This window comes from Parus major, chromosome 1 (genome assembly GCF_001522545.3).
Source record: "Parus major isolate Abel chromosome 1, Parus_major1.1, whole genome shotgun sequence".
Classification (NCBI taxonomy): Eukaryota; Metazoa; Chordata; class Aves; order Passeriformes; family Paridae; genus Parus; species Parus major.
The window spans coordinates 35171015-35192552 of record NC_031768.1 but is presented as its reverse complement, the minus strand read 5'-3'; the positions used below and the strand labels follow the sequence as shown (position 1 = coordinate 35192552).

General features: G+C 36.2%; 1 protein-coding gene across 1 annotated transcript in view; it reads right to left on the bottom strand.

The window, feature by feature from the left end:
* Positions 1-34: 34 nt before the first annotated feature.
* The window catches only part of FAM155A (family with sequence similarity 155 member A), a 436131-nt gene continuing 414627 nt past the window's right edge, over positions 35-21538 (bottom strand). The window contains exons 2-3 of the mRNA XM_015639439.3: positions 11732-11903; positions 35-797 (exon numbers count right to left, since the gene is read on the bottom strand). Of these exons, the coding sequence (XP_015494925.1) occupies positions 502-797; positions 11732-11903 (468 nt within the window). The 3' untranslated portion in view covers positions 35-501. The remainder of the gene's footprint in view (positions 798-11731; positions 11904-21538) is intronic.

The following is a 21538-nucleotide window of genomic DNA, read 5'->3' as shown; positions in this document are numbered from 1 at the left end:
TGGGTTTTTTGGGGTTTTTTGTTGTTTTTTCTTTTTTTTCTTTTTTTTTCCTGTTTTTTTTTTTTTGCTATGTCATGAAATCATAGCAGTCATTCCTCTAATAGAAACTGACAAGACATAAAAGACAGAACTATCAGATGAACACACACAATGACTAGAAATATATCGACAGAGAAAAGACTTAATTTAGCTTTGAGAAACTGTCCCAAAAATAAAATCCTGTATTAACAAGTGCAAAAAACAAACAAAAAAAAAGAAACTCCAAACATTAAAACACAGTGTATAAAATGGTGTGAGAAAGGTAAGTCACCAAACAGCCTTTTAGTCAATAAAAAGCTGTGTTTGTGTGTCCTTGTTGTTTGGGTAGTGGCCCATCCTTTTCATTTTACCCAAAAGGTCATTCAAGAAGAGATCTGAGGGTAAAGCACTCAGTTCTTGCTTTTTTTGACTGTAGTAATTCGGGCCTGTTGTGTTTCTATCATGTAAGATGAATCCTTTCTTTTATTCCTCATTGGCTGAATTATCTTCCAAAGTTGTTATGCTTCCAAAGCCCAGTCCTGTTGAGTTCTGTGCTGCTGAGACTGTAAGTACTGTATGTAAGAGAATTAATACAAGAACACACAGTTTAAGTCTGCTGTTACACAGTCTTGATGCTGATGAAACTGTGAGCGATGTCCTGTGACACATCGTTGAGCCACTTGTTTTTATAGTCCCTTTGGGTTGATGATCTGATAATAGTCCCCATCTGACATCACAGCATTCTGGTTCTGCATTGGTTGGATAGTTTTCATAGAGCCCTGTAGGGTAAACACAAAAGAAAAATAAATACCAGGCACCAAGATTGGCAGGAGTAGTAGCTTGAAGGAACAGTTGACATTTAATCTAAACTTCTGAATCCATATCTCTGGGTGAGACTGAGGCCCTCAGAAGTCCTGCTGTTCTGTATACTCAGAGATGCTGAAGGACTGTGCATCATCAAACAGCATCAAAAGATCATTCAGCAGAAGTATGACACTGAGCACGATTGTGTAAAGAAGCAACATTAAAAAGCAATTATTGATATTTGAATGATGAGGGTGTTTGAATTCTTCCTTTTTGGGAAGTAACAACCAATGGTGAGGTAAGCACTAATCACCCAGGATGTTTCCACAAAATTTTGACCTTGAAGTTCTTTTAGTATGTGAGCACATAAAGACAGGAATTAAATAACAAATAATGATGTACTGATGATATAGGCTATTTTGATTTTCAAACCTATGGAAATGAAATTCAGTAACAGGTTCCAAACAGAGCTGTTTAGAACCTACTTGGTTAGTCTAGCTATTCTGGCCATTTAACTAGTGTTCAAATGGAAGAATGTTGGAGAAAAGCTTTTCTCCATTTAAAATTATTTTAGATTAAATTCTGCAGTAAATAATATACTCTGTGGTAGAACTAGGTTTTCTAGGGAAGAAAAAAAATCTATCTGTGCTGAAATATTAAGATAGTGATTTTGAAAACAGCTTTATTCTTTGGAACAAGAATTATATTTTCTCAAAAAATATCACAACAAAAGTATTACTTTCAAAAAGCAATTTAAGTGCAACATTCTTAGGTCCAGGCACCAGATTTCTTGCACTTTGTGAATAACCTGCAAAGAAAAACAATACACCGTAAAATATTATAAACCTGAATGCTTTGGTTCCTACTTCCATAATACTGATCTACAATTAAACAAAATATGTGTTAGGTATGCTAAGAATGTTAAGGTGCCTTGACATTTTTACATAGCTGACACAATTGTCTGTTATGTTATATCTGAATCCAAATAAAGTTGAGTTTGTTTTTGGATTTAACCAAATTTTTAAAGATATCGGAATGAAAGCAGCTTGTTTCATGTTCTATATATTCAGAGTTTATTCTATGCTAAACCTGACCAATTTTTCCACTTCTGTAGTCAGAAACCTAATGCAGCATTCCAAAGGTTGAAAATAATTTATTCTCACTCTAGATCATAATTGAAAGGATCACATTTTTCTTTAAGAAATTCTATTGCATTTTGGAACATTTGGACAATTGCTCATTGAAGGCATAATAAAACAGTCTTATTTTCTGAGACCCATCTTTTGGTGTTTGTGTGCATAAGTCTGTTTCTAAACATTGCAACATACAGGCAGTGCCTCCCAAAGCAGGGAGCTGTGATTTGTTCTGTGAACTGCAGCAGCTCAAATGATTAGTAGTAATTGAAGAGACACAGAGAATGGTTAATGCTTTGATCCCACTGAGGCTTGTTTACTTTTCAGACTATATTTTCTGCCTTTCTTGTTACTGGAAAAACCAGACTTCCTTTGAAATCAAAGCTATGTATATAAGTTGGCAATCAAAAGGTATTTAAATAGTTCATATGCACTTACTGAATTATAAATAAATTGATGACAACTTCACATTCAGAGTTGAATTAAACTTATTCCTTAATGTAAAATTACATTTCCCCTTTATTTCAATTCAGCAATTGAATTTAGGTTTTGAATTTGCAGTTACATATTAGATAAGCAATTAACTATAGAACCACTATTCATATGACAGTGTAGAAGATTTAGATAAATTCAGTAAGACATTTTGTACTGTAACACATGTTCTTCACCACACACTTTGTAGTCATAAACATAAGCTTTTGCCCCTTGGATCTAATTAGTACATCTATTAAGTCAGAGGTTTACAAATATGTGACTTAACTAGGTAAGCTGGCTTCATCTGCTTGGAAAATCAAGAAGGAAAAACTAGCTTGTTCTTTTATCAAAATATTCATAGAATCTTGGAATCGCTTGGGTTGGATGAGACCTTAAAAGATCATATAGTTTCAACATCTCTGCTTTGTGCACGGACACCCTTCACTAGATCAGGTTGCTCAAAGCCCCATCCAATTTGGCCTTGAACACTTCCAGGGATGCAGAGTCCACAGCTTCACTGGGCAACCTGTTCCAGTTCTTCATCACCCTCACAGTAAAGAATTTCTTTCTAAAATTCCATCTCAATATTTAATCTAAACCTACTCTTTCAGTTTGAAAGCCTCTTGTCCTATCACCACTGGCTATTTTTAAAAAGTCTTTCTCCATCTTTCTTGCAGGCTCCCTTCAAGTCCTGAAAGGCCACAATTAGGGTAGCCAAAGCCTTTGTTTTCCTGGGTGAAAAATCACAGTTCTCTTAGTCTTTCCTCATAGGAAAAGTGTTCCATTCCTTTGATCATCTTGGTGTCTGTCCTCTGGACTTGTTCCAACAGGTTGATGTCCTTCCTGTGCTTAGGACCCCAGGGCGGGGTATGGTGTTCCATGTGAGGTCTCACCATAGCAAAGTAGAGGGTCAGTGTCACCTCCTTTGCCCTGTTGGCCATGCTGCTTTCGATGCATCCCAGGACACATTTGGCTTTCTGCACTGAGAGCAAACATTGCTGGCTCCTGTCCAGCCTCTCATCCACCAACACCCCCACATCCTTCCGGGCAGGGCTGCTCTTGATCTGTTCATCCCCCAGCCACTTTTTATATCAGGGGTTGACTCAACTCAAGCACCTTGTACTTAGTCCTGTTAAACCTCATGACATTCCCATGGGCCCACTTCTTGATCTTGCCTAGGACTCTCTGGATGCCATCCCATCCTTCAGATGTGTCAGCCACTCCACTCATTTTGGTATCAGCTGAAAATTTACTATTCAATCTATTTATTGATGAAGATATTAAATAACATTTCACTGTAGAAGACTTGGTTGATCAGGAAGGATTGACCCTTGTTGAAGCCATGCTGACTGTCTCAAACCACCTCCCTGTTCTCCATGTGCCCTAGCACAGCTTCTAGAAGGATCTGTTCCATGATCTTCCCAGCCACAGAGGTGAGTCTGACAGGTTTGTAATTGCCAGCATCTTCCTTAACCTATCAACTCTTACCCTTTTTAAAGATGGGCTCAATGTTCCCCTTTTTCCAGTCACCTGGGACTTGACCTGATTGTCATGACTTTTTAAATATCACAGAGTGCTGCTTGGCAACTACATCATCAAATTCTCTTGGGTCTCTGGGGATGTAATTCATTGGGTCTCAGATTTATGTACATTCATGCTCCTCAGGTGGTTGTGAACCTGATCTTTACTTACAGTAAACCTGATCTTTACTTACAGACTTTTGCTCCAGTCCCAACCCTGCTGTCTGTCCAGTTAAAAGACAAAGGAAGAGAGGTTACCATTCAAGACTGAGGTAAAAATGTTGTTGAGTACCTCAGCCTCCTCCTCATGCATTGTTCTCAGTTTTCCAACATTGTTTATAGGGATACACCTATACACCTTCTTTGGCCTTCCTTTCCTTGTTAATATATGTATAAAAGCCTTTTTTTTATTATTTGCATGCCTTGACAAGTTCAGTTCCAGCTCCTCTTGACCTTCCTTGCCCCATCCCTACATAACCTGATTTCATCTCTACTTTTTCCAAGGTTGCCTGTCCTTGCTTCCACTGCCTGTGCATTTGCTTCTCTCCCTTTTGTTTGACTTCTGTTTTTTTTAAATATTAAATATGTGGGTATAAGAAATAAAAACTATCTGTACCCACTAAACCACCAAGGCTTTGCCTTTCTTTGTAGACTTTATAGTTCAGTTTGCAAACAACATTATTTTATATTACTTGGATGTTTGTTAACTGTATTTCTGAGGCTGACCAGTCAGCTGTTTTTGGCTTGAAATGTACTTTGCTTTTCACTTTTTACTTAAAATTCTCAGTTCTGTGTCTTCATTTCCCATTTTTTTTCTCAGCAGTCAGCTATATTCCACAGGCAGAAATCTTAGTCCATATGGACTAAGATTGTACCTTTATTATAATCAAGGATCTAGAATTTGCCAGGAGACTTTTTATTTCAAACCATTCTCCAGACAGATACACTATCACTCAAAAAGGCCATGTAAAAGCTCTCTCTTTTCTTTGTAACCAGATAGGGTTTTTTTCCACATGAAGATAACATTTTGATGATCAGCACAGAAGTTACATCTGTAGGGACTGTGTGTTACTAATGTTGATGCAAGTATTAAAGTTACTGGCTCCACTGAGATTGTTAATGGAGAGATGAATAGATGAATCCTGTATGTCCTGCTCAGCTGAATCAGACTGAAAGAAAAAGGAGTGACAGCATGAATATCATATTCACTTTGTGGAATGTGCCTTGGGGAAAAAGCAGCAAAGCCCAAGCAAGTTCTTACACAAAAATTGAAATCACAGACTGTTGGTGCATGCATGGTCTGCTGAGTAGGTAGGTAGGTGACCATCTAACTCAAAGACTTCAGTGGCTTCTGCCTGAGCAGTTGCAGAAAACAGCCTGTAAAAGCAGTGGTTGCATTCCTATGACTCTCAGCACTGTCAGGATGTGTGACACTTGTGGCTGGATTTGAATCTGCAGCAGTGGTCTGACTTGGCTTCTTGGTTTATTTGTACAGAAAGAGTTATATATATTTGTATAGTGTTTTGCATTATGGGAAACTGGTCTAGTTGATATATGTGTTGTCGTTGCCGGATAGGTATTTGGGAAGCTGCAGAAACAAAACAGATCTTCTGATATGTTATGCTTTTTCCTCTTGCTTTCTGTAAAACACTAACATGTGTTCATTTTTCACATAGATTTCTGATTATTTTTGAGACATAGATGAAACTTCTTGTGCTTGAGAAAAAGACCTTGAAACTAGATAAGTGGATGTAGTATACTAGAAGTTTTGAATACTCCATTTTATTGTGAAGCCCAAAGTAAATATTGTCTGCCAAGAGTGATCCATCCAGCACTGACATCATTGTATCAGTGAATGCCAGAACTCTGCATGGCATTTCTGTTTCTGAGGAATTATTTCTGAGATTTCGGTACTAACATTTTCCAACTACGGAAGTCAAGAGAACACATTAGATATTATATGACTAGATTTCACTACTTGCTTACAACTGATCTGGAAGCCAGAACTTTTTGATCTTATCCAGATGGTTTTCTCAGTTTCTAAATTGCTGTGTCTGTGACACATCATGATGATTAGACATGTGTTTTATACCTTCCACATTATAAAAATGAAACAAAATTATATGTAGGAGAGTATTGAAGAAGAATAAAGAAGTTGAATATTCTTTATTCAAACAAATTTTTCTTAAATTGGTCAATAAAGCTGTTCAGCTCTTTTGAAAAGGCTAACTTCCATTACTCAATTCCAGTTTTTGGAGGAGATCTGGGTTGGAGATCTCATTTGCTGTGTTTTCAGATTTCTTATTTCTATATGTTGGTTATTATTTCAGATAGTCAACTTATAAACCTTTTCTTATGTGTATGTGCCCACATCCAAGAAGAATTCATAGTGCTTCTTCATGATATATGGATTTATTCCCTAAATTATGCATAGGACCAATTTGCTGCTGCTGGTGTAAATCCCTAAAACTGAGTGCTACTCCTCTAAAACTGAGCTGCTGGAAGTCAGAAAAATTAGTAAATGGCTGACTCTCAAAACTATACAAATGAAAATTTTAACCTTTACTGTTTTGAGATACAGGAAAACTTGCTTCTAGAAAGCATTTGTTGCTTCCCAGTCCCTCTCCACTTTTGCTTTTACATGTAGAATCTTTGATCAAAAGGATGTACTATTGTGATATGATAGGAAAGGATTATACATATCTAAGTACTGTGTCACCACAGAAAGTTTAGGGATATCAATAAGTAAATTGTCTGGGTCATTATTATAAGATAAGAATATTTACAGCTAATAAACCTATTATGATATGGGAAAGCCCCAAATTCAAGACTAGAAGAACACTAGACTCACAAAGATGAGCTATTTAGTTGACAGATTTTGCTGCAGAAACCATGTCAAATTTTCCCTGTAAGCAGATCTGTTGCTAGTAATGATTTAAACCATGCCTGTCAAACATAAAAGGGATTTGTCCTGCTGTCTCTGTTAGCTTAATATTTTGATATTTTACGACCTATTAAGAGGCGCAGACAGGAGGCAAATGACACATTCTTATAAGGCATTTTTAGAGGAAGAATTTGGATCAAATATATGGGTTTTTTGAATTTGCCAAGAACTACAAAGAGCAGATTGAATTCAGAATTATTTTCTCTTCTTGAATTGTTCTACAAAAGAGATAGATTGTATTGCTTTCTATATATCACATTTTCTCAAGGAAATTGCATTTCAAATTGCACTGAAATCAGGATATCTGTTTTGAAAGAGACACACTACAGCTAAACCTGTTGGTGAAACTCAGTCACACATCTGCCCCTTGAGAGGAAACTGCAGTTTACAGAATTTCTCCTAATACTTTTGCTGAGCTTTGTTAGTCATCCAACTCTTTCTATAGATTGATGAGAATTCTTTGTTATAATTCTCACTATGTCTTTATAACCATTAGTGTGTGCTATGAAGCATGACAGACAGTTTTATTTCCAGTGAATTCTTTACGCTAAAGGAGGTAGAGTTTCCATGGAAGTGTTACTTTGCATGGATCTCATAAACATATGTTACTGTTATTTGCCAAAGTTGATTCACGCTGTGTTCCAAACAACTGAGATGTTAATCAGAACACATAAAATTAGGAGTCTAAATTAATATTAACTGAAAGATATTAGTGATTTAAAGCACCTGAAACACATCTACTTACCTCTTCTCTGCCTTTACTTTCTCCTTCTGACTGAAAAGCATCAGAAGTCTGCTCAACACAGGAGAATGGACAAATTTGATTCTCCTCTTGGTGGCAGAAGGCTCATTCTGATGACACTGCTCTTTGGAAGTACTAAAGGGTGTCATGCTACTTTTGGAAGAAGTTAATGCAGCACATCTCTGCCTTGTTGCTGCTCACTACATTCCCTTCCTTTCCTTCAAAGAGGATCTCCCCTTCTTCATTAAATGTCATGACATCTATTGTACAGACAAAGAGTGCGAGTATGTGGCAGGGATTTCTGTCTGAGACTTGATGCTGGGTAAGGGCCTTGTGATGCCCCAGGACACAAAGAGACCATAAGTCATGGTCACTACAAAGAAAGGAACACAGTGTGTTATCCCTGTGCCTGCACTCTAAACTAGTCCAGACTTGACATGTGGACAGCAGTTTCTCCAAGCAGTCAGAGAAGACTATGTCTGTATTAACACATAATTTTGGGAATGTGAGAAGATCTGTACAATGAAGCAGTTGGTGCTGAGTATCCCATGTTAAACCTAAGTGCCTCTGAAGGGATTTTTCCTCACTCTAATCAAATTTAATAGACCAAATGGTTGGAGTAGGGTAGGTAGTATGGTGTGTAGCCTATCTCCTAATTTAGTTAAGGAAGAGATGACTACATTTACAACAGAAAACAATCCTGCTGGTTTGAACACTGTTTTCTTAGAAGTTACAGTTAAAAACCTTGACCTGGAACTTTGCACAGGACTAATTCACTGTAATTTTCTGTGCGTGTATGTACACCTGAAAACTATTGTCATCTCCCTCAAATGAGATTCTGGTTTGCACGGTCAGTTCTAGTTCTAGACAGCTGAGCTGTAAAAAGAAACATTGGATGAAGCAATTGTAAACTTTAGTCATATGGATATGAAGTCCAAAGGTCTAAACTAAAAGTAATCAGTCAGTATTAATGAATTTGAAAACCAGCATGTTACATACAGCACAACACTTGACGGAAGGATAATTTTTTTTCCTTTTATGTCCTGGAAGAAAGTGGGCAAGAAGGGAACACTAAATTCTTTACATCTAATAGTGTATTTCCATAATCAGAACTACACTGTGATTCTGATTGTTTTGATTAATTTCTCAAGTAATTTTGCAGTGCAGTTGTTCCTCGTCCTCATATGCAGTTCTACAAAAGACAAACTCTGGTGATACAAAATGAGTGTAGCATGCCTTCTCCCTTTCCTGTTATATGGTTTCTTTGGAGGTGATCAAGCTAGACATTCTCAGGCTAGAATATTTGTAACATACTATATGAGGTCCTCAGGAATATCCAAAAAGTTTTATTAATCCATATTATAAACTACAATATTTTTTATTTTTAACTTAATGACAAATATAACGATGACTGCTGTATTTCTTGGGGAAAAATAGCCAGTTCTATGCTCTTTTCTCATCATGTGGACCTTCCAAGAAAGGATAAAACCTTTGTTATTATTTCATTTTACAACCTTCAGGTTTTTTTTTCAGACCTGACCATCACAAAAATCCTGGCCTGAAAGAAAAAAAAATTTAAAATGTGTTGGTTCCCTGTTATCCATCAGTGCTGCCATGTCCTCATCTCCAGTAGATCTCTGTGCTCTGACTTACTGCTGCGGTAGGACAGGATTGAAAGGGGAGGTGGCAGCTCCTACTGCTAGAGCACACCCCAGCATGGGGCATGGAGCCACACCAACCTCTACCTGGCTGCAATTGGAAAATTACAGGTAATGTTTTAGTACTCATCCTGAGCTCTGGGCTGTAATCGATACCAAACAAAATCAGCTATCCCTTGTATACCTTTTCTTGTTATTTGACACCTAAATATTAAATACAAATACCTTATGACCTAACTCTTTTGTGTTTTTCTAATGAAGAGACAGATCAATAACTAGAAATCTCAGAAGGTGTATACCAGGCAGAAACTCACAGAAAGTGCAGTAGGAGATGTCCCTCGAGATATGGGTGACCTTCTTTCAGCTCTTTTTCTTTGAAAGGATTTCAAGTTATCTATCACAAGCTATGGTGAGTTAGAGTGTTTTGTCTGCTGTTGAGCTCACTGTATTTCACATGAAATAAATTTGTTTTCATTAAGCTGCAAAGAGGTATAAATCTTTATTCCCACAGCAGACTAAAGACTAATTTCTCATTGTTTAGTGGCAGGAAGCACTCTTACAGTGAGCTGCTGTTTAATAAAGGTGACAATGGGCTGGTATTCCAGACAGAGTTTGAATTGCTGCCTCATACCTGTCCTTAACATCTTCCCTTGCACACAACTCCCTAGGGTCAACATACTGACTCCTCTGGGTCTGTGAATACAAGCTCTGCTCTGCTGCTGCTGAGTTTGGACTTGAGAGGACAAAAAGTTCAACCAAATATTTGTTAGTGGACATGAGATTTAGGTCACCCTCATTTTAAGTGTCTGCAGTAAGACCCTGGTGACTAACAGCAGCTACAGCAAATAGAGTACAGCCAGCAATGTGAGCAAGTCCTCTCATCAGGTGCAGGTCCCTACTTGGGATGAATTAAATGGCTCTCAGCTCTACTGACTACACCAATGACTCTAGTGAGAGCTTAGTCACAGAGTTTATGTGTAGATACCCACATTATTAATACCTGCAATAAAATGAGTTTAATCCTCCCCTAAATCTTCTATGTCAGTAATCTTTTCAAAATCATCTATTTCATGTGCTTTAGGAAGGAATTTGGATTATGAGTTATACTAGGAAAATGAAGAGATGGATATGTATTTCCTAACAGATTTTGTGAAATACATGCCAAGATGATTTTTTTTGCTGTTGGTTTGGTTTCTTGACATTGTTTATGTGTGTGTGTACATGTACATATACATGAATGCACACACGTTTCTCACTTCTATACTCATTTATAATACTAGTTTGTTTACTGCATATACATATTGGAAGGCTATTAATTAAAAAAAAATACATTGAAGTGTTAAGCACCTTATTGATTCAAATTCAAAATTGTAACTAAGCTCACTTTATATTATATTTTCTTTTGCATATGGATGGATATTGCTTGATTGTGTGCAACATGTTTAATATCCAATAAAATAATCCAGTAAATGCCTTGCTACCAGAATCACCCTAAATCTAAACACAGGGTATATGGTGGAGTTACCATGGTCCTTATGCCTGCATCTGAGGTGGTGTGTAACATTTTTATAATTGACTCTGGCTTTAAGTAGCTTACCTTAGACAACTTATTTAGTATCAAGATTTCCAGTGGAGGCCTAATTCAGAGGTGAAGACAGTTAAATTTCTGGTATTTCGACAAGGGTGTCAAATGATCTAAGTGTTGAGATTCTTTTTTATCAATTTACTGGGAATAAGTTTCCTGAATATCTTCAAGATTCTCAGATGATAGCCTAGGCACCGGAAATCTGAAGTTAACGTTGGTATAAGCTGAAATTTTGTGTGGATGACTCCCATCCATTCCTGAAAAAAGTATCTGTGGTACCTGAGATATACAATAGCAATGCCTTTTAAAATGAAAAAAAAAAATAAATTCATAGAATGTAACCAGACTCAGTAGGAAACAAACAAAATCAGTTCTTCACAGGTGAATAACTGATTCTTAAAGTTCTTCACTAGTGAAAGATCTTTTCTTAAACACTTTCTGAGAGCTGCTGCACAACTTTGAATGCTGTGCTTCAGATTCTTGATTTATCTGGCATAAGAATGCAGGCAAACAAAGGTGAATATGCTAAAACCTTTCTCTTTTTTTTCTGAATATTGCACAACATGCAACCTCTTTACTCTGTGTATTGCATGACATGAAGTAAAATAAATCCTCCACCAAATTATTACGTGTAAAAAGTAACCAGAACAATTTTTTTTCTAGCAATTTTGTTTTGTAAGGCTGATGACTGGCAGTATGTATCATAATTGTGCATTACTAGAGCTGAGCTCAAATTCCAGCATCTCCAACAAATCCTTGTGATGTGGAATACCTTCAGGCTCTCAGAGTTAGAGCTAAATCCATGACATTTAAAATTATGAAAACAAGTGAAATTAGTTTTTCTATACTATACCTGTACAGATGAAACTTGATAGTCCTCCATAGATGACATCATCATTGTCTGGTAATATAAAGGGACACCTCGTTTGAACCTCCAAACAGTATTGCTTGCAAGGAATTCTGTTGCTGCAGTGAAACTGTGTGACTTCAAAATACTGGGAACAGAGCCAGGCTTTGTAGACAGTCTGAAAAAAAGAGAAGAACCAGAAATATAGATGGATGACAATAGCACTGTCATTATTAGAAGAACATACTGTACTGCACACCTACATTAATGCTGCTTTTGGAAGAAAATTTTGAGAGAGTATCACCTGGGTAAAATATGCTCTTAACTTTTGACTGTCCTCCCACTTCAGAAATGAAAACTCCAGCCAAGCCATTTGAAAGCAACAGTTATTCAGGACTAGGCTTATGCTATTGTATTATCTTAGTTTGCAAACAGTTTTGTCTCTTAGATCTGACTTTTTATTAGACATGTGCATGCATGGAACACAGCCCTGTCCCTGCACCACCATATACTAAGTGAGATCCTAATCTCATTTGAAGCTGGACAAGGACAAATTTATGAAAGTGCATGCAAGAAAGAGTTGAAAACTGGGCTCAGGCCAAGTCTGTCTTTATATGGTCTAGAGCTAAGCTATCAGGTTGCAATAGATGGTGCTGCTTCCCTTCAAATAAAACCTTATCCAGCCCACAGCATTAAAACACGCGTTAGGGTACCTGAACACCAACATCTGTAGACAGACCAGGGGATAAATCTGCTGCAGTGAAAACCAATGTCTACATTTGGGTGCTAAGAGGAACAGATTCAAGATGCTCTCATCTGATGCTCCATAGCCTTGGCTGCAGGACTTGGGATTTTACAATTATTGTCATTTAAACAGAAAAGTAAAATACACATGCTGATTTTAATTTCTGCTACCTTCTGTGTTCCAAACAATGATGTCTGTCATTATTATTAAACTCTTTTGGACACGGAAGAGTTTAATGTAAAATTAGGTTGGACACTAGGCTACAGAGGTGATGAAAAACCTGTGTGACTGAGAACAAAGAGATTTCCTTGTTCTCCATTTTATTTTACACTTAACAGTTTGGAGTACATTATTTACCATCTAGGTTGTTGCATAACAAAAAAAGTTCCTTTTTTGTATTTTTAAATTATCTGAAAATCCTAGTAACTACCTTTCATTAAACATTGACTGAAAACAAATATAGTCAGCTGATCATTTCCATTCTTTCTAGGAATGATGTAATAAAAAAAAACCCCTATAGATAGATTGAATTTTTAAGTGTAGAAAGTTAAAAAACTGACAACTGAAATGACCAATCTAGATGAGAGTTTGGTTTGGTTTCAGTATGTTTCATGTCATTGGTTATAATTTTATGAATGTCAATAACAGTCTAAATTGTATAATTAATTTCAATGTAGTAGCCCCAGAATCAACAAAATTTTATTTTAGATTGTTTGCAACAGTGGCAGGTATGAGTAAAGTTGCTAGGTGAAAAAATGAAGCCTTTGTCACTAATCTATGGTATGTGATTATCTCTTTATAGTAGTTTTTGCCTACTACATTCTATACAACATGTTTTTTTTATCACAAATTCCATTTTAATTGCTTACTAAGGTTTCTTATCCACAGTAAATGATTAATGAGAAGGAAGGCAAGGAAATGTGTGATCTTTTTGTTCTTAAATAAACTTTCAAACAGAAAGTGATTTTCCCACTGTTGATTACATCACCCATCACATTTCTGATGCTTCAGTTGCTTTACTAACATTTGCAACAATAAATCCCAAAATCACAGAATATACTTAGTTGGAGAAGACCCACAAGGATCATTGAGCTCAGCTCTTGTCCCGGCTCAGGACCATCCCAAAAGTCACACCATGTGCACTGTCCACACACTTCCTGAGCTCTGTCAGGCTGGTGCTGTGACCACTTCCCTGGGGAGCCTGTTCCAGTGCCCAAACACCCTCTGGGTGAGGAATATTTTCCTACCTAAACCTCTTCTGGCTTCGGGCCATTCCCATGACTCCTGTCGCTGGTCACCACAGAGCAGAGATCAGTGCCTGCCCTCCCCTTCCCCTTCCAAGGAAGTTGTAGCCTGCAATGAGTTCTCCCCTCCAGGCTGAACAGACCAAGTGACCTCAACCACTCCTCATATGGCTTCTCCTCAAGGCCCTTCACCACCTTTGCTGCCCACCTCTGGATGCTGTCCAATAGCTTTATATCTTTTTTATATTGTGGTATCCAAAACAGCACACAGGATTCAAGGTTAGGTAAAATCAAGCAGTAGTTTTTCTATTTGTAATTTGTAATCATAGTCAATAGGTTGGAAACAGGAATGCTGGGTCTGATAACAGTTACGCATTCACAGAAGTTCTTTCCTGATCTTAGATGTGTTTAGTTTGAACCTACATGTTCTCTACATAAAATAGATCTAATAGAAGTAAGGTTTATGACTCATATCTGAAAGTGTAAATCAGTTTTTAGGAAGTATATTGAACAGTCCACCATACATGGTAAAAAGAAAATGAGTAAAACCATGTGTCTACTGAAGCAAGACAGAAAATGTTTATTCAGGAGCAGAAGTAAATAATGCAGTCATGGGCTTCTATGAAGATTTTTGTGTATCCAATCTCCATTCATACACATCATCTTCCTGCTCTGATTCACAAGTCCTCAAAACTACTTTTGAATTCTTGTCCATATTTCTAAACAATGCATGACTGAGCAATACCTGTTCCTGAGATCTGTTTCTCAGATGAATGCCTCCCACTCTGTATCCTTCCTTATTTTCTTTACCCCGCAGCTGATTTCAAACTTGTCTATAGTCTATATTGATATTTTTAATATTCTGTCTCCCTTTTGCTCTGTTTTCCCCAGTAAGGCTGCACAGACTCTTAGACAAGGTTCATTCATGGTTTCTGTCAGTCAGTTTGCTGCCTTCACAGCTTTGGCCTATGCTAATTCCTACACTTCCAGAGAGTGCTCAGCCACTGTCTGAAAAAAGGTGTATGCCAAGAACTGCACTCAGTAATCAGTTTTGTCCTTTTCTGGAGAAAAGGGAAAATGATGTAGGTGTTTACAGTTGAGCTGTGCTGGATTAGCTGGTAGACCAGAATGTGGTCCCTCTATGCTCTTACCACTACAGACATGATTTAAATGCCTTCTTTCCTAACAAACACACCAAATAATCCCTCCTACCCTTCCTGGACTTTCTAGGCACCAGAGGTTTTGCACCGACATCTTACTTTCATGCTTAAATATGTGTGACCCGGGAGAGAGTAAGGAAGTGGAAGTTTTGATCTCATATTTCTTTCAAATAACTCTTCCCAACAGCATTTACATGAGTCCCATGGCTGACCCAGATGAGTAAGAAGATGCAGAGCAGTCCAAAATCTTTTCTCTGTTTCAGGAACAATGAGAGGTGGCTTTTTTTAGCTTTAGTAGAAGTCCATAATCTAGAACTGAAATTTCTTGAAATTTCTTGAAATTTTCCTAATGATAAAGAAGATAATATGACCATCAATTTGCCAGTATTCCTTCTTTTACCAATACTGATTCTTTTGGTTGGGAATTTCTTTCTACCTCCTAGAAAGTCCAAAATATTGATTTTCAGAGTCTTAAGACATACATTATGTAACAAGGCCTGAAACTATCAGTGAAATACACATTGGCCCCTATATTGAGTGTGGTGTTCAAACTCTGCTTCAATATGAGAGTTTTTCCTTTTTAAAGAGCATCAATAGCTAAACTCAAAAGATTTTAAAACGCAATAAATGTTTCTCTTATAAAATATTTTATATAAAAAACATTTAAACATTAGTTAAATTCTATTAGGGTTTTCCTATGTAATTTTCAATGTGTCAGTGGAAAAGATGGAAGGTGTATGTGAGGAAACCATGTGTTAAATGGCCAGAGGGGGGAAAAATCCTCTAGATTTTTCATTAAGTAAAGTCTTCCAGAGCAGAATCTTTGTTCTTTCAAAACATGCACTTTCTCAGGATTCAAGTCAATAAAACAAATTCTTGGGATTATATTTCAAGGAAAGGAAAGAGAGGCTGTGGCAGCAGTGGATGAAGCTCTCGCTGTATTATATTCTCATTTGAATGAAATAAAGTTAAAAATAACACCTAACAAAAACTGAACTAAGCTGAGTTACAAGATGGGAAAGATACATACATTATAGAGAAAATGTAAGAATAAACAATTGTCAATAGTCTTTGAAGATAAAAGAGGAAATCTAGTGATTTAAAAAAATAATTCAAAATTTTTTGAAGACAAAATAATAATTTATTAACAGATACTGCATTCATTGAAGTCAAGTTACCAAAACCAAACTAAACAAACAGATGAAGATTTGTGATTTTTCAGAATTATAAATGTTTCTGCGTGTTATGATCTTTCATGCATGTTGCATATATATAATGTAGAAAAAAAATTGAATGGTCTTATGTTTCAAGCTGGACTGGAGATGATAGAAACCTTTGAAATATCATAGTTCCTAACAAAAATCTGGCAAACCGAACTCAACAGAAAAAACTTCCATGATTTTCTATTGGTTTTGTTTTTACTTTTTTTTTTTTTTTAACAAGGGAAAGAATTAAAATAAACTGGATTATTGATGCATCATGGCAACCACATGCATAAACTAAATACTTGAATGTATCTAAATATCTATTCTCTTTACCATCAACATAACTTTAAACATTCTGCATTTGAAAAAGATACAGTCCTGGCTATTAGATGAGACACTGAAATGGCAAGACAGTAGTATCACATAAGAATAAAATAATTTCTCATGTACAGAAGCACACATATAAAATCTCATAAGGATTTAGTGGTAATTTGGCTCACCTCAATAAATTAAATTTACTTTACTTTGTACCCATAGGAAAAAAAAATAAGATTACACTTTTGAAAAAGTGCATGAATCAATGCTGACTTTATATATCTATATTCATATGTCTGAGTGCCTATCTAGAATGAACATCATCAAAATCTTGGTAGTGTGAAATTATGAACAATACTATGACAAAAACATTATCAATTGGGCAGAATAATTTATTATTTGGCATTTGTTTTATTTCTACAACTTTTCTACATTTTTATTTTTACAAGTTTCAAGCTGAAAAAAATATTTCATTACTTCAGTGACCAATAACTAAACACAAGTAACCAGGTTCAGCAATTCAAAGAATGAAAGCATCACAAACAAACGAGATACTAAACTGCATCTGCTTGTCAAGTCATTAGAAATAATAAAGGGATTCAGAGTTAACAGGAAGAAAGCAAGTTTATGTGTGGAGAATTTTGAGACACTGAAAGGACACACTGTGTGCTTTTTCTCTCAGAACATTAGTAAGAACACATATTATTTTCTGTGTGGACAATGGAAGACCTGGTAATGTCTATTTTTCAGCTATTCTGTTTCTCATATCACACATGAGGTTAGATGGTGTCTGAGTTACTCTTTCTGGTCTTGAAAGGCAACAAGACAGAGTTCTTAGTTAAGATTAATAACATTAATCCCCTAGAGGGGGACCAGGAGCTGCTGGCCCCCAGTGTGGACAGAATGGCTGGGTAGAACAGTGCACTGGCTGACTACAGCCCTGCTCAATACACTAGCAGACTTCCAACTGGCAGTGCAATTGCACAAAACTAATTTTAACAAGATGACCTTTAAGGTCCCCTTCAACCCAGGCCCTCTGTAATTCTGTGATTCTATGATTCTATTTGCTAAGACTGCAAAACCAATGGGGAGATGAGCTACCATGTGTATATACCCACAGTGTCCCTCCCCATCTTATTCTTGCTCACCCATACATGCATAATAAATGTGCTTCTGGATAATAAATGTGATTCTGGATAACCTAAGTTCCGTCAAAACAGATTGAGTAGGTAGCCTTAATCATCTGCGTCACACTGCATGAGAGGTGTCAGCAGAACAGAATGGAAAAGCTCAGTTTCATTCTCAAAGAAAGCCATTTCTTCCTGGTTTTCAAGAGATTAATTCAGCTGGCTTCTGCCCCTTCCCCTGCTGTTTCAGACTGCCATTTCCAGGAAGTGCTTCAACCATTTTCCATAAAAAAGATTTTTTTTTTTCCTCACTGAGGAAAAGTTTGATGTTAGTGGCTAGGCTATCATAATAATTACACAGAAGGGAACTTAAAAATCATCAAATAGCTCTTATTGTGTAGATGTGGAGGATGGTGGGAGGGAAAGAAAGTAGGAAGAGAGAAGTCACAACAGAAATTCTCCCTCTCAAAATGGTAATTTTTTCTAAATCAAAATAAATTTTAACTGTTTTTAACTGGGGGTTTGCAACCATATCAATTCCTCACTGTGAAAATGAAGTCTTCAGAGAGAGCACAACTGAATTATTTCACATATCAGTTGGAAAGAAAGAGGCCCCTTATGAAATTGAGATGTGTTTTGATCAGCGACACTTTCAATGACATCATGGAAACTGTACCTTATTGGAATAAAGGAATTGCCTTCAGAATGTGTGATATGATTCCAGCTCAACTTCTCCCAAAATCTGTGAGTATTTTGAGATAAATTCTGCAACTGTAATATAACTCAGGAATATCTCAGGTTGCGACTGACTAATTAATTAATTTTTCCAAGAATATTAATGGAATAACTTCTTATGTAATCTGAGCTTTTTCAGCAGAACTGGATGTAGAAACAGCATTCATTTAAAAATGAAAAGGGATGTGGCCTTCAAGTTTTGATAGATTTTACCTTAATGGTGCCTGGTACATATTTACTCACTGACAGTGAATAAACTGTGTATGGACAGTGAGATCTGTTCCCTGTCAGCCTCAGCTATAGCATATGATTTTCTGTAACCCTAAAGATTTTAGTACAGAAGGTACCTCTTAAATGCAAGGGGTGATGTCTATTTCACATGTCTAATCTTTGCCTGACTCATAGAGTTATGAATGTTTGAATTATTTAAAGGCGTTATATGTGCATTTAAAGTTAGGCCATATGTTTTAGTCCCATGGTTTATTTCTGTTGTTTTTGCTGTTGAGCCTGGGTGAATTGTTGTCTCTGTGGTATTCTGTGACATTACCACAGCCAATAATGTTGTGTCTTGTAGGGTTCTCATTTCAACATTTCTCTGAAATATTATTTGTTTATTATTAGAAATATTTATAAATATAAAAGTATCTGCTTCAGCCTAACTTCCTTTGCTTATTTTAGCTTTTTTTTTTTTTCTAAGTATTCCACAATCTCAAAGTGTAGGCATTAAGAAGAGTAGTAATACTTCATGAGTATACATGACAGTAACTCATGAGCTGAGGTACTGTCAATAGCAGAGTTGGAGAAGAGCTGCTGGCAAAGGCTAAAGAGCCTTTCACACTCTTACTTCCACAAGTAGATATTAACTCATACACTTAGAACTGTGCCTGAACTCTGACCTGGCAAAAGATTAATATATTAAGCATTCTATATAGGAAGTAAGGGGATGAGATTACAATTATGGATTTTATGTAGCAATGAGGAACCTCAGAAGAGAACACCTATTTCTCCCGGTGATGAAAATTTTGCTGTAAAAGTCACTTCAAATATTATGAGTGCTTTACAGCAGCAAAGCAATGCTGCATCTGCAAAGTGCAAGCTCTAAAAGGCTTTTTATACTTGGATCACCAGGGAAGTATGTGTTGATTTGAGAGACAGTACATCTTCCTTATGAAATACTTGGGTCAGTCTCAATGTCTGCTTTGTGCATTAGGACCTGAGATATCATGTTTTACAAGCAGAAACGTCTGTTAGATAGCTTACAAGTGCATTTTATATACACTGTGTAACTAAAATATAGATGGCCAACTGGTACAAAACCTGATTATGTTTGACAAGAGTAACATTACAAATGTGGACTCCCCAAGGAACTTTGTCATTTTTGAGCATTAAGGGCAGTCTGACTTCAGGAAGACTGCATTTTGCACGTGTACTACGGAATAAAAATCAGCCTTTAGAGAGAACCTTTGGCCCATGAGAGTTGCAGGACTGCTGTTGGTGTTTCTCTTTGCTTTGTTCCCTGTCCCATTCTGAGACTTTGGGCAGCCTCACAATAGGCCTGACAAAGCACACAAATAATGCAGCAGCAGTGATCAGATAGGAGGGAGCAATACCCTCCAAAAGGTATCGTTGCCAATGAATGTCAGTGGTACCATCAGTGATGAAACATTCTTCACTACATGTAGTAGGAAAGGTATAAGAAGTGGCTTTCAAATATGTGGGTTGCTGAAAATAAGATATTTTATAGGAACAGTCTCTAAAAAAAGTTTTTTATCCTTAAGATGTAATTTTCATTTTGTTTCAGTGCTATCAAAATTAAATAATTTTGACTGGAGAATTGTGTTCCCTTAGTTTTCAAATATTTGTTTCCAAATAAACTATTCTCATTCTGCTTGTACACTCAAACATTCCTCATAAAATGTTCATTTAAATACACATCACATTGTTGTATTTTATTGATTGATATTGATTCATAGGTGTTTTGCTTTTTGGAGAAGTTGTTTTGTATATGCATTCACACTAACCCTCACTCCAACTCCCACCTTTTTTTTCTGGAGAATTTTTGTTTTGATTTTTTTTTTAAAAATATGATCCAGAATGAATAAAAAATATCAATCTGAATTTCCTGTACAACAGATATTATATTTTTCAGTTATTCCCTTCTATGTGCATTTTTTAAATTCCTGATTTTATAAGACTGTACCAGGAAATGAGAAGATCTGTTTCATATTATGGATATTTATGCCTGAAATTTAAAGTAAATTGGGAACAATCACGTCTGTTTTGTGGTTATTTTAACCTTTGATTTTGTTTTTATTTTATTAAAATGAATATTTTCTGTATCTGCATGGATGGAATATTATAAGTATTTTAATATTTATTCAGAAGATCTTGATGCCACAGAATGCAAACTATTGTGTTAAAAGACAAAAACTTTCCTTAATTAAATAGACAAACTTGTTTCTTTCCTTATTTTACCCATTATTTGAATAATTTAATGTGAAAGGTACACGTGCTATTTTACTTGAAGACAGAGAAAAAATAAAGGAAGGTTGGCAGTTATTTGCCAGAATATTGTTGATCTCAGCTGCAGTTCATATGCTATGTGACAAGATTTCTTTTAACGAAATACAGATGTGAAATAGCAAGCTGCTCTGCTCACATCTTTGTTGTTTATTCTGGAAATGATGAACTGGAAGATGCAAATATGCTGGCTCCTAATAGAAATGTGTTTCTTTGATTTGATGTCTCCTCTCTTTCAGGAGACATTACTTCACAGGAGATGGTATCAATGTTTCACGTTGGTAAACTTATACATATATGTATACACAGATATAGGAGAGATTTATAATGTTTCCATCTGCCAAACTATATCAAGTTTCTGCAAGGCAAAAATGTGCAAAAACCTGACCCACCAGTCCTGTCTTTCTGGTGATTAGCAATCCAATCTACTGAGGTTATCATGATGATTAACTTCGTTGTTTTATAATGCTCAAAAACCTGAACTCATCCTCTGTATCAGAATTCAGTTTTAGCTGTTACTTAATATAGCAAGGAAATTTTCTTTTGAAGATCATAAACATCCCTTTGGGTGAGCTTAAAGAAAACTGAAGATTAAATAACTCATTATGGAAATAAGTAATCTGCTAAAAAAAAGGAGGCACTAGTCTTTGATTTTGTGAGCTTAATAGTATTCCATCTAATCATAAATGATATTAAAATGTTAAATTTATAAAAAATAAAGCAAAAATAATAATATTTAAAATGTCTGGTCAGCTTCCCCAG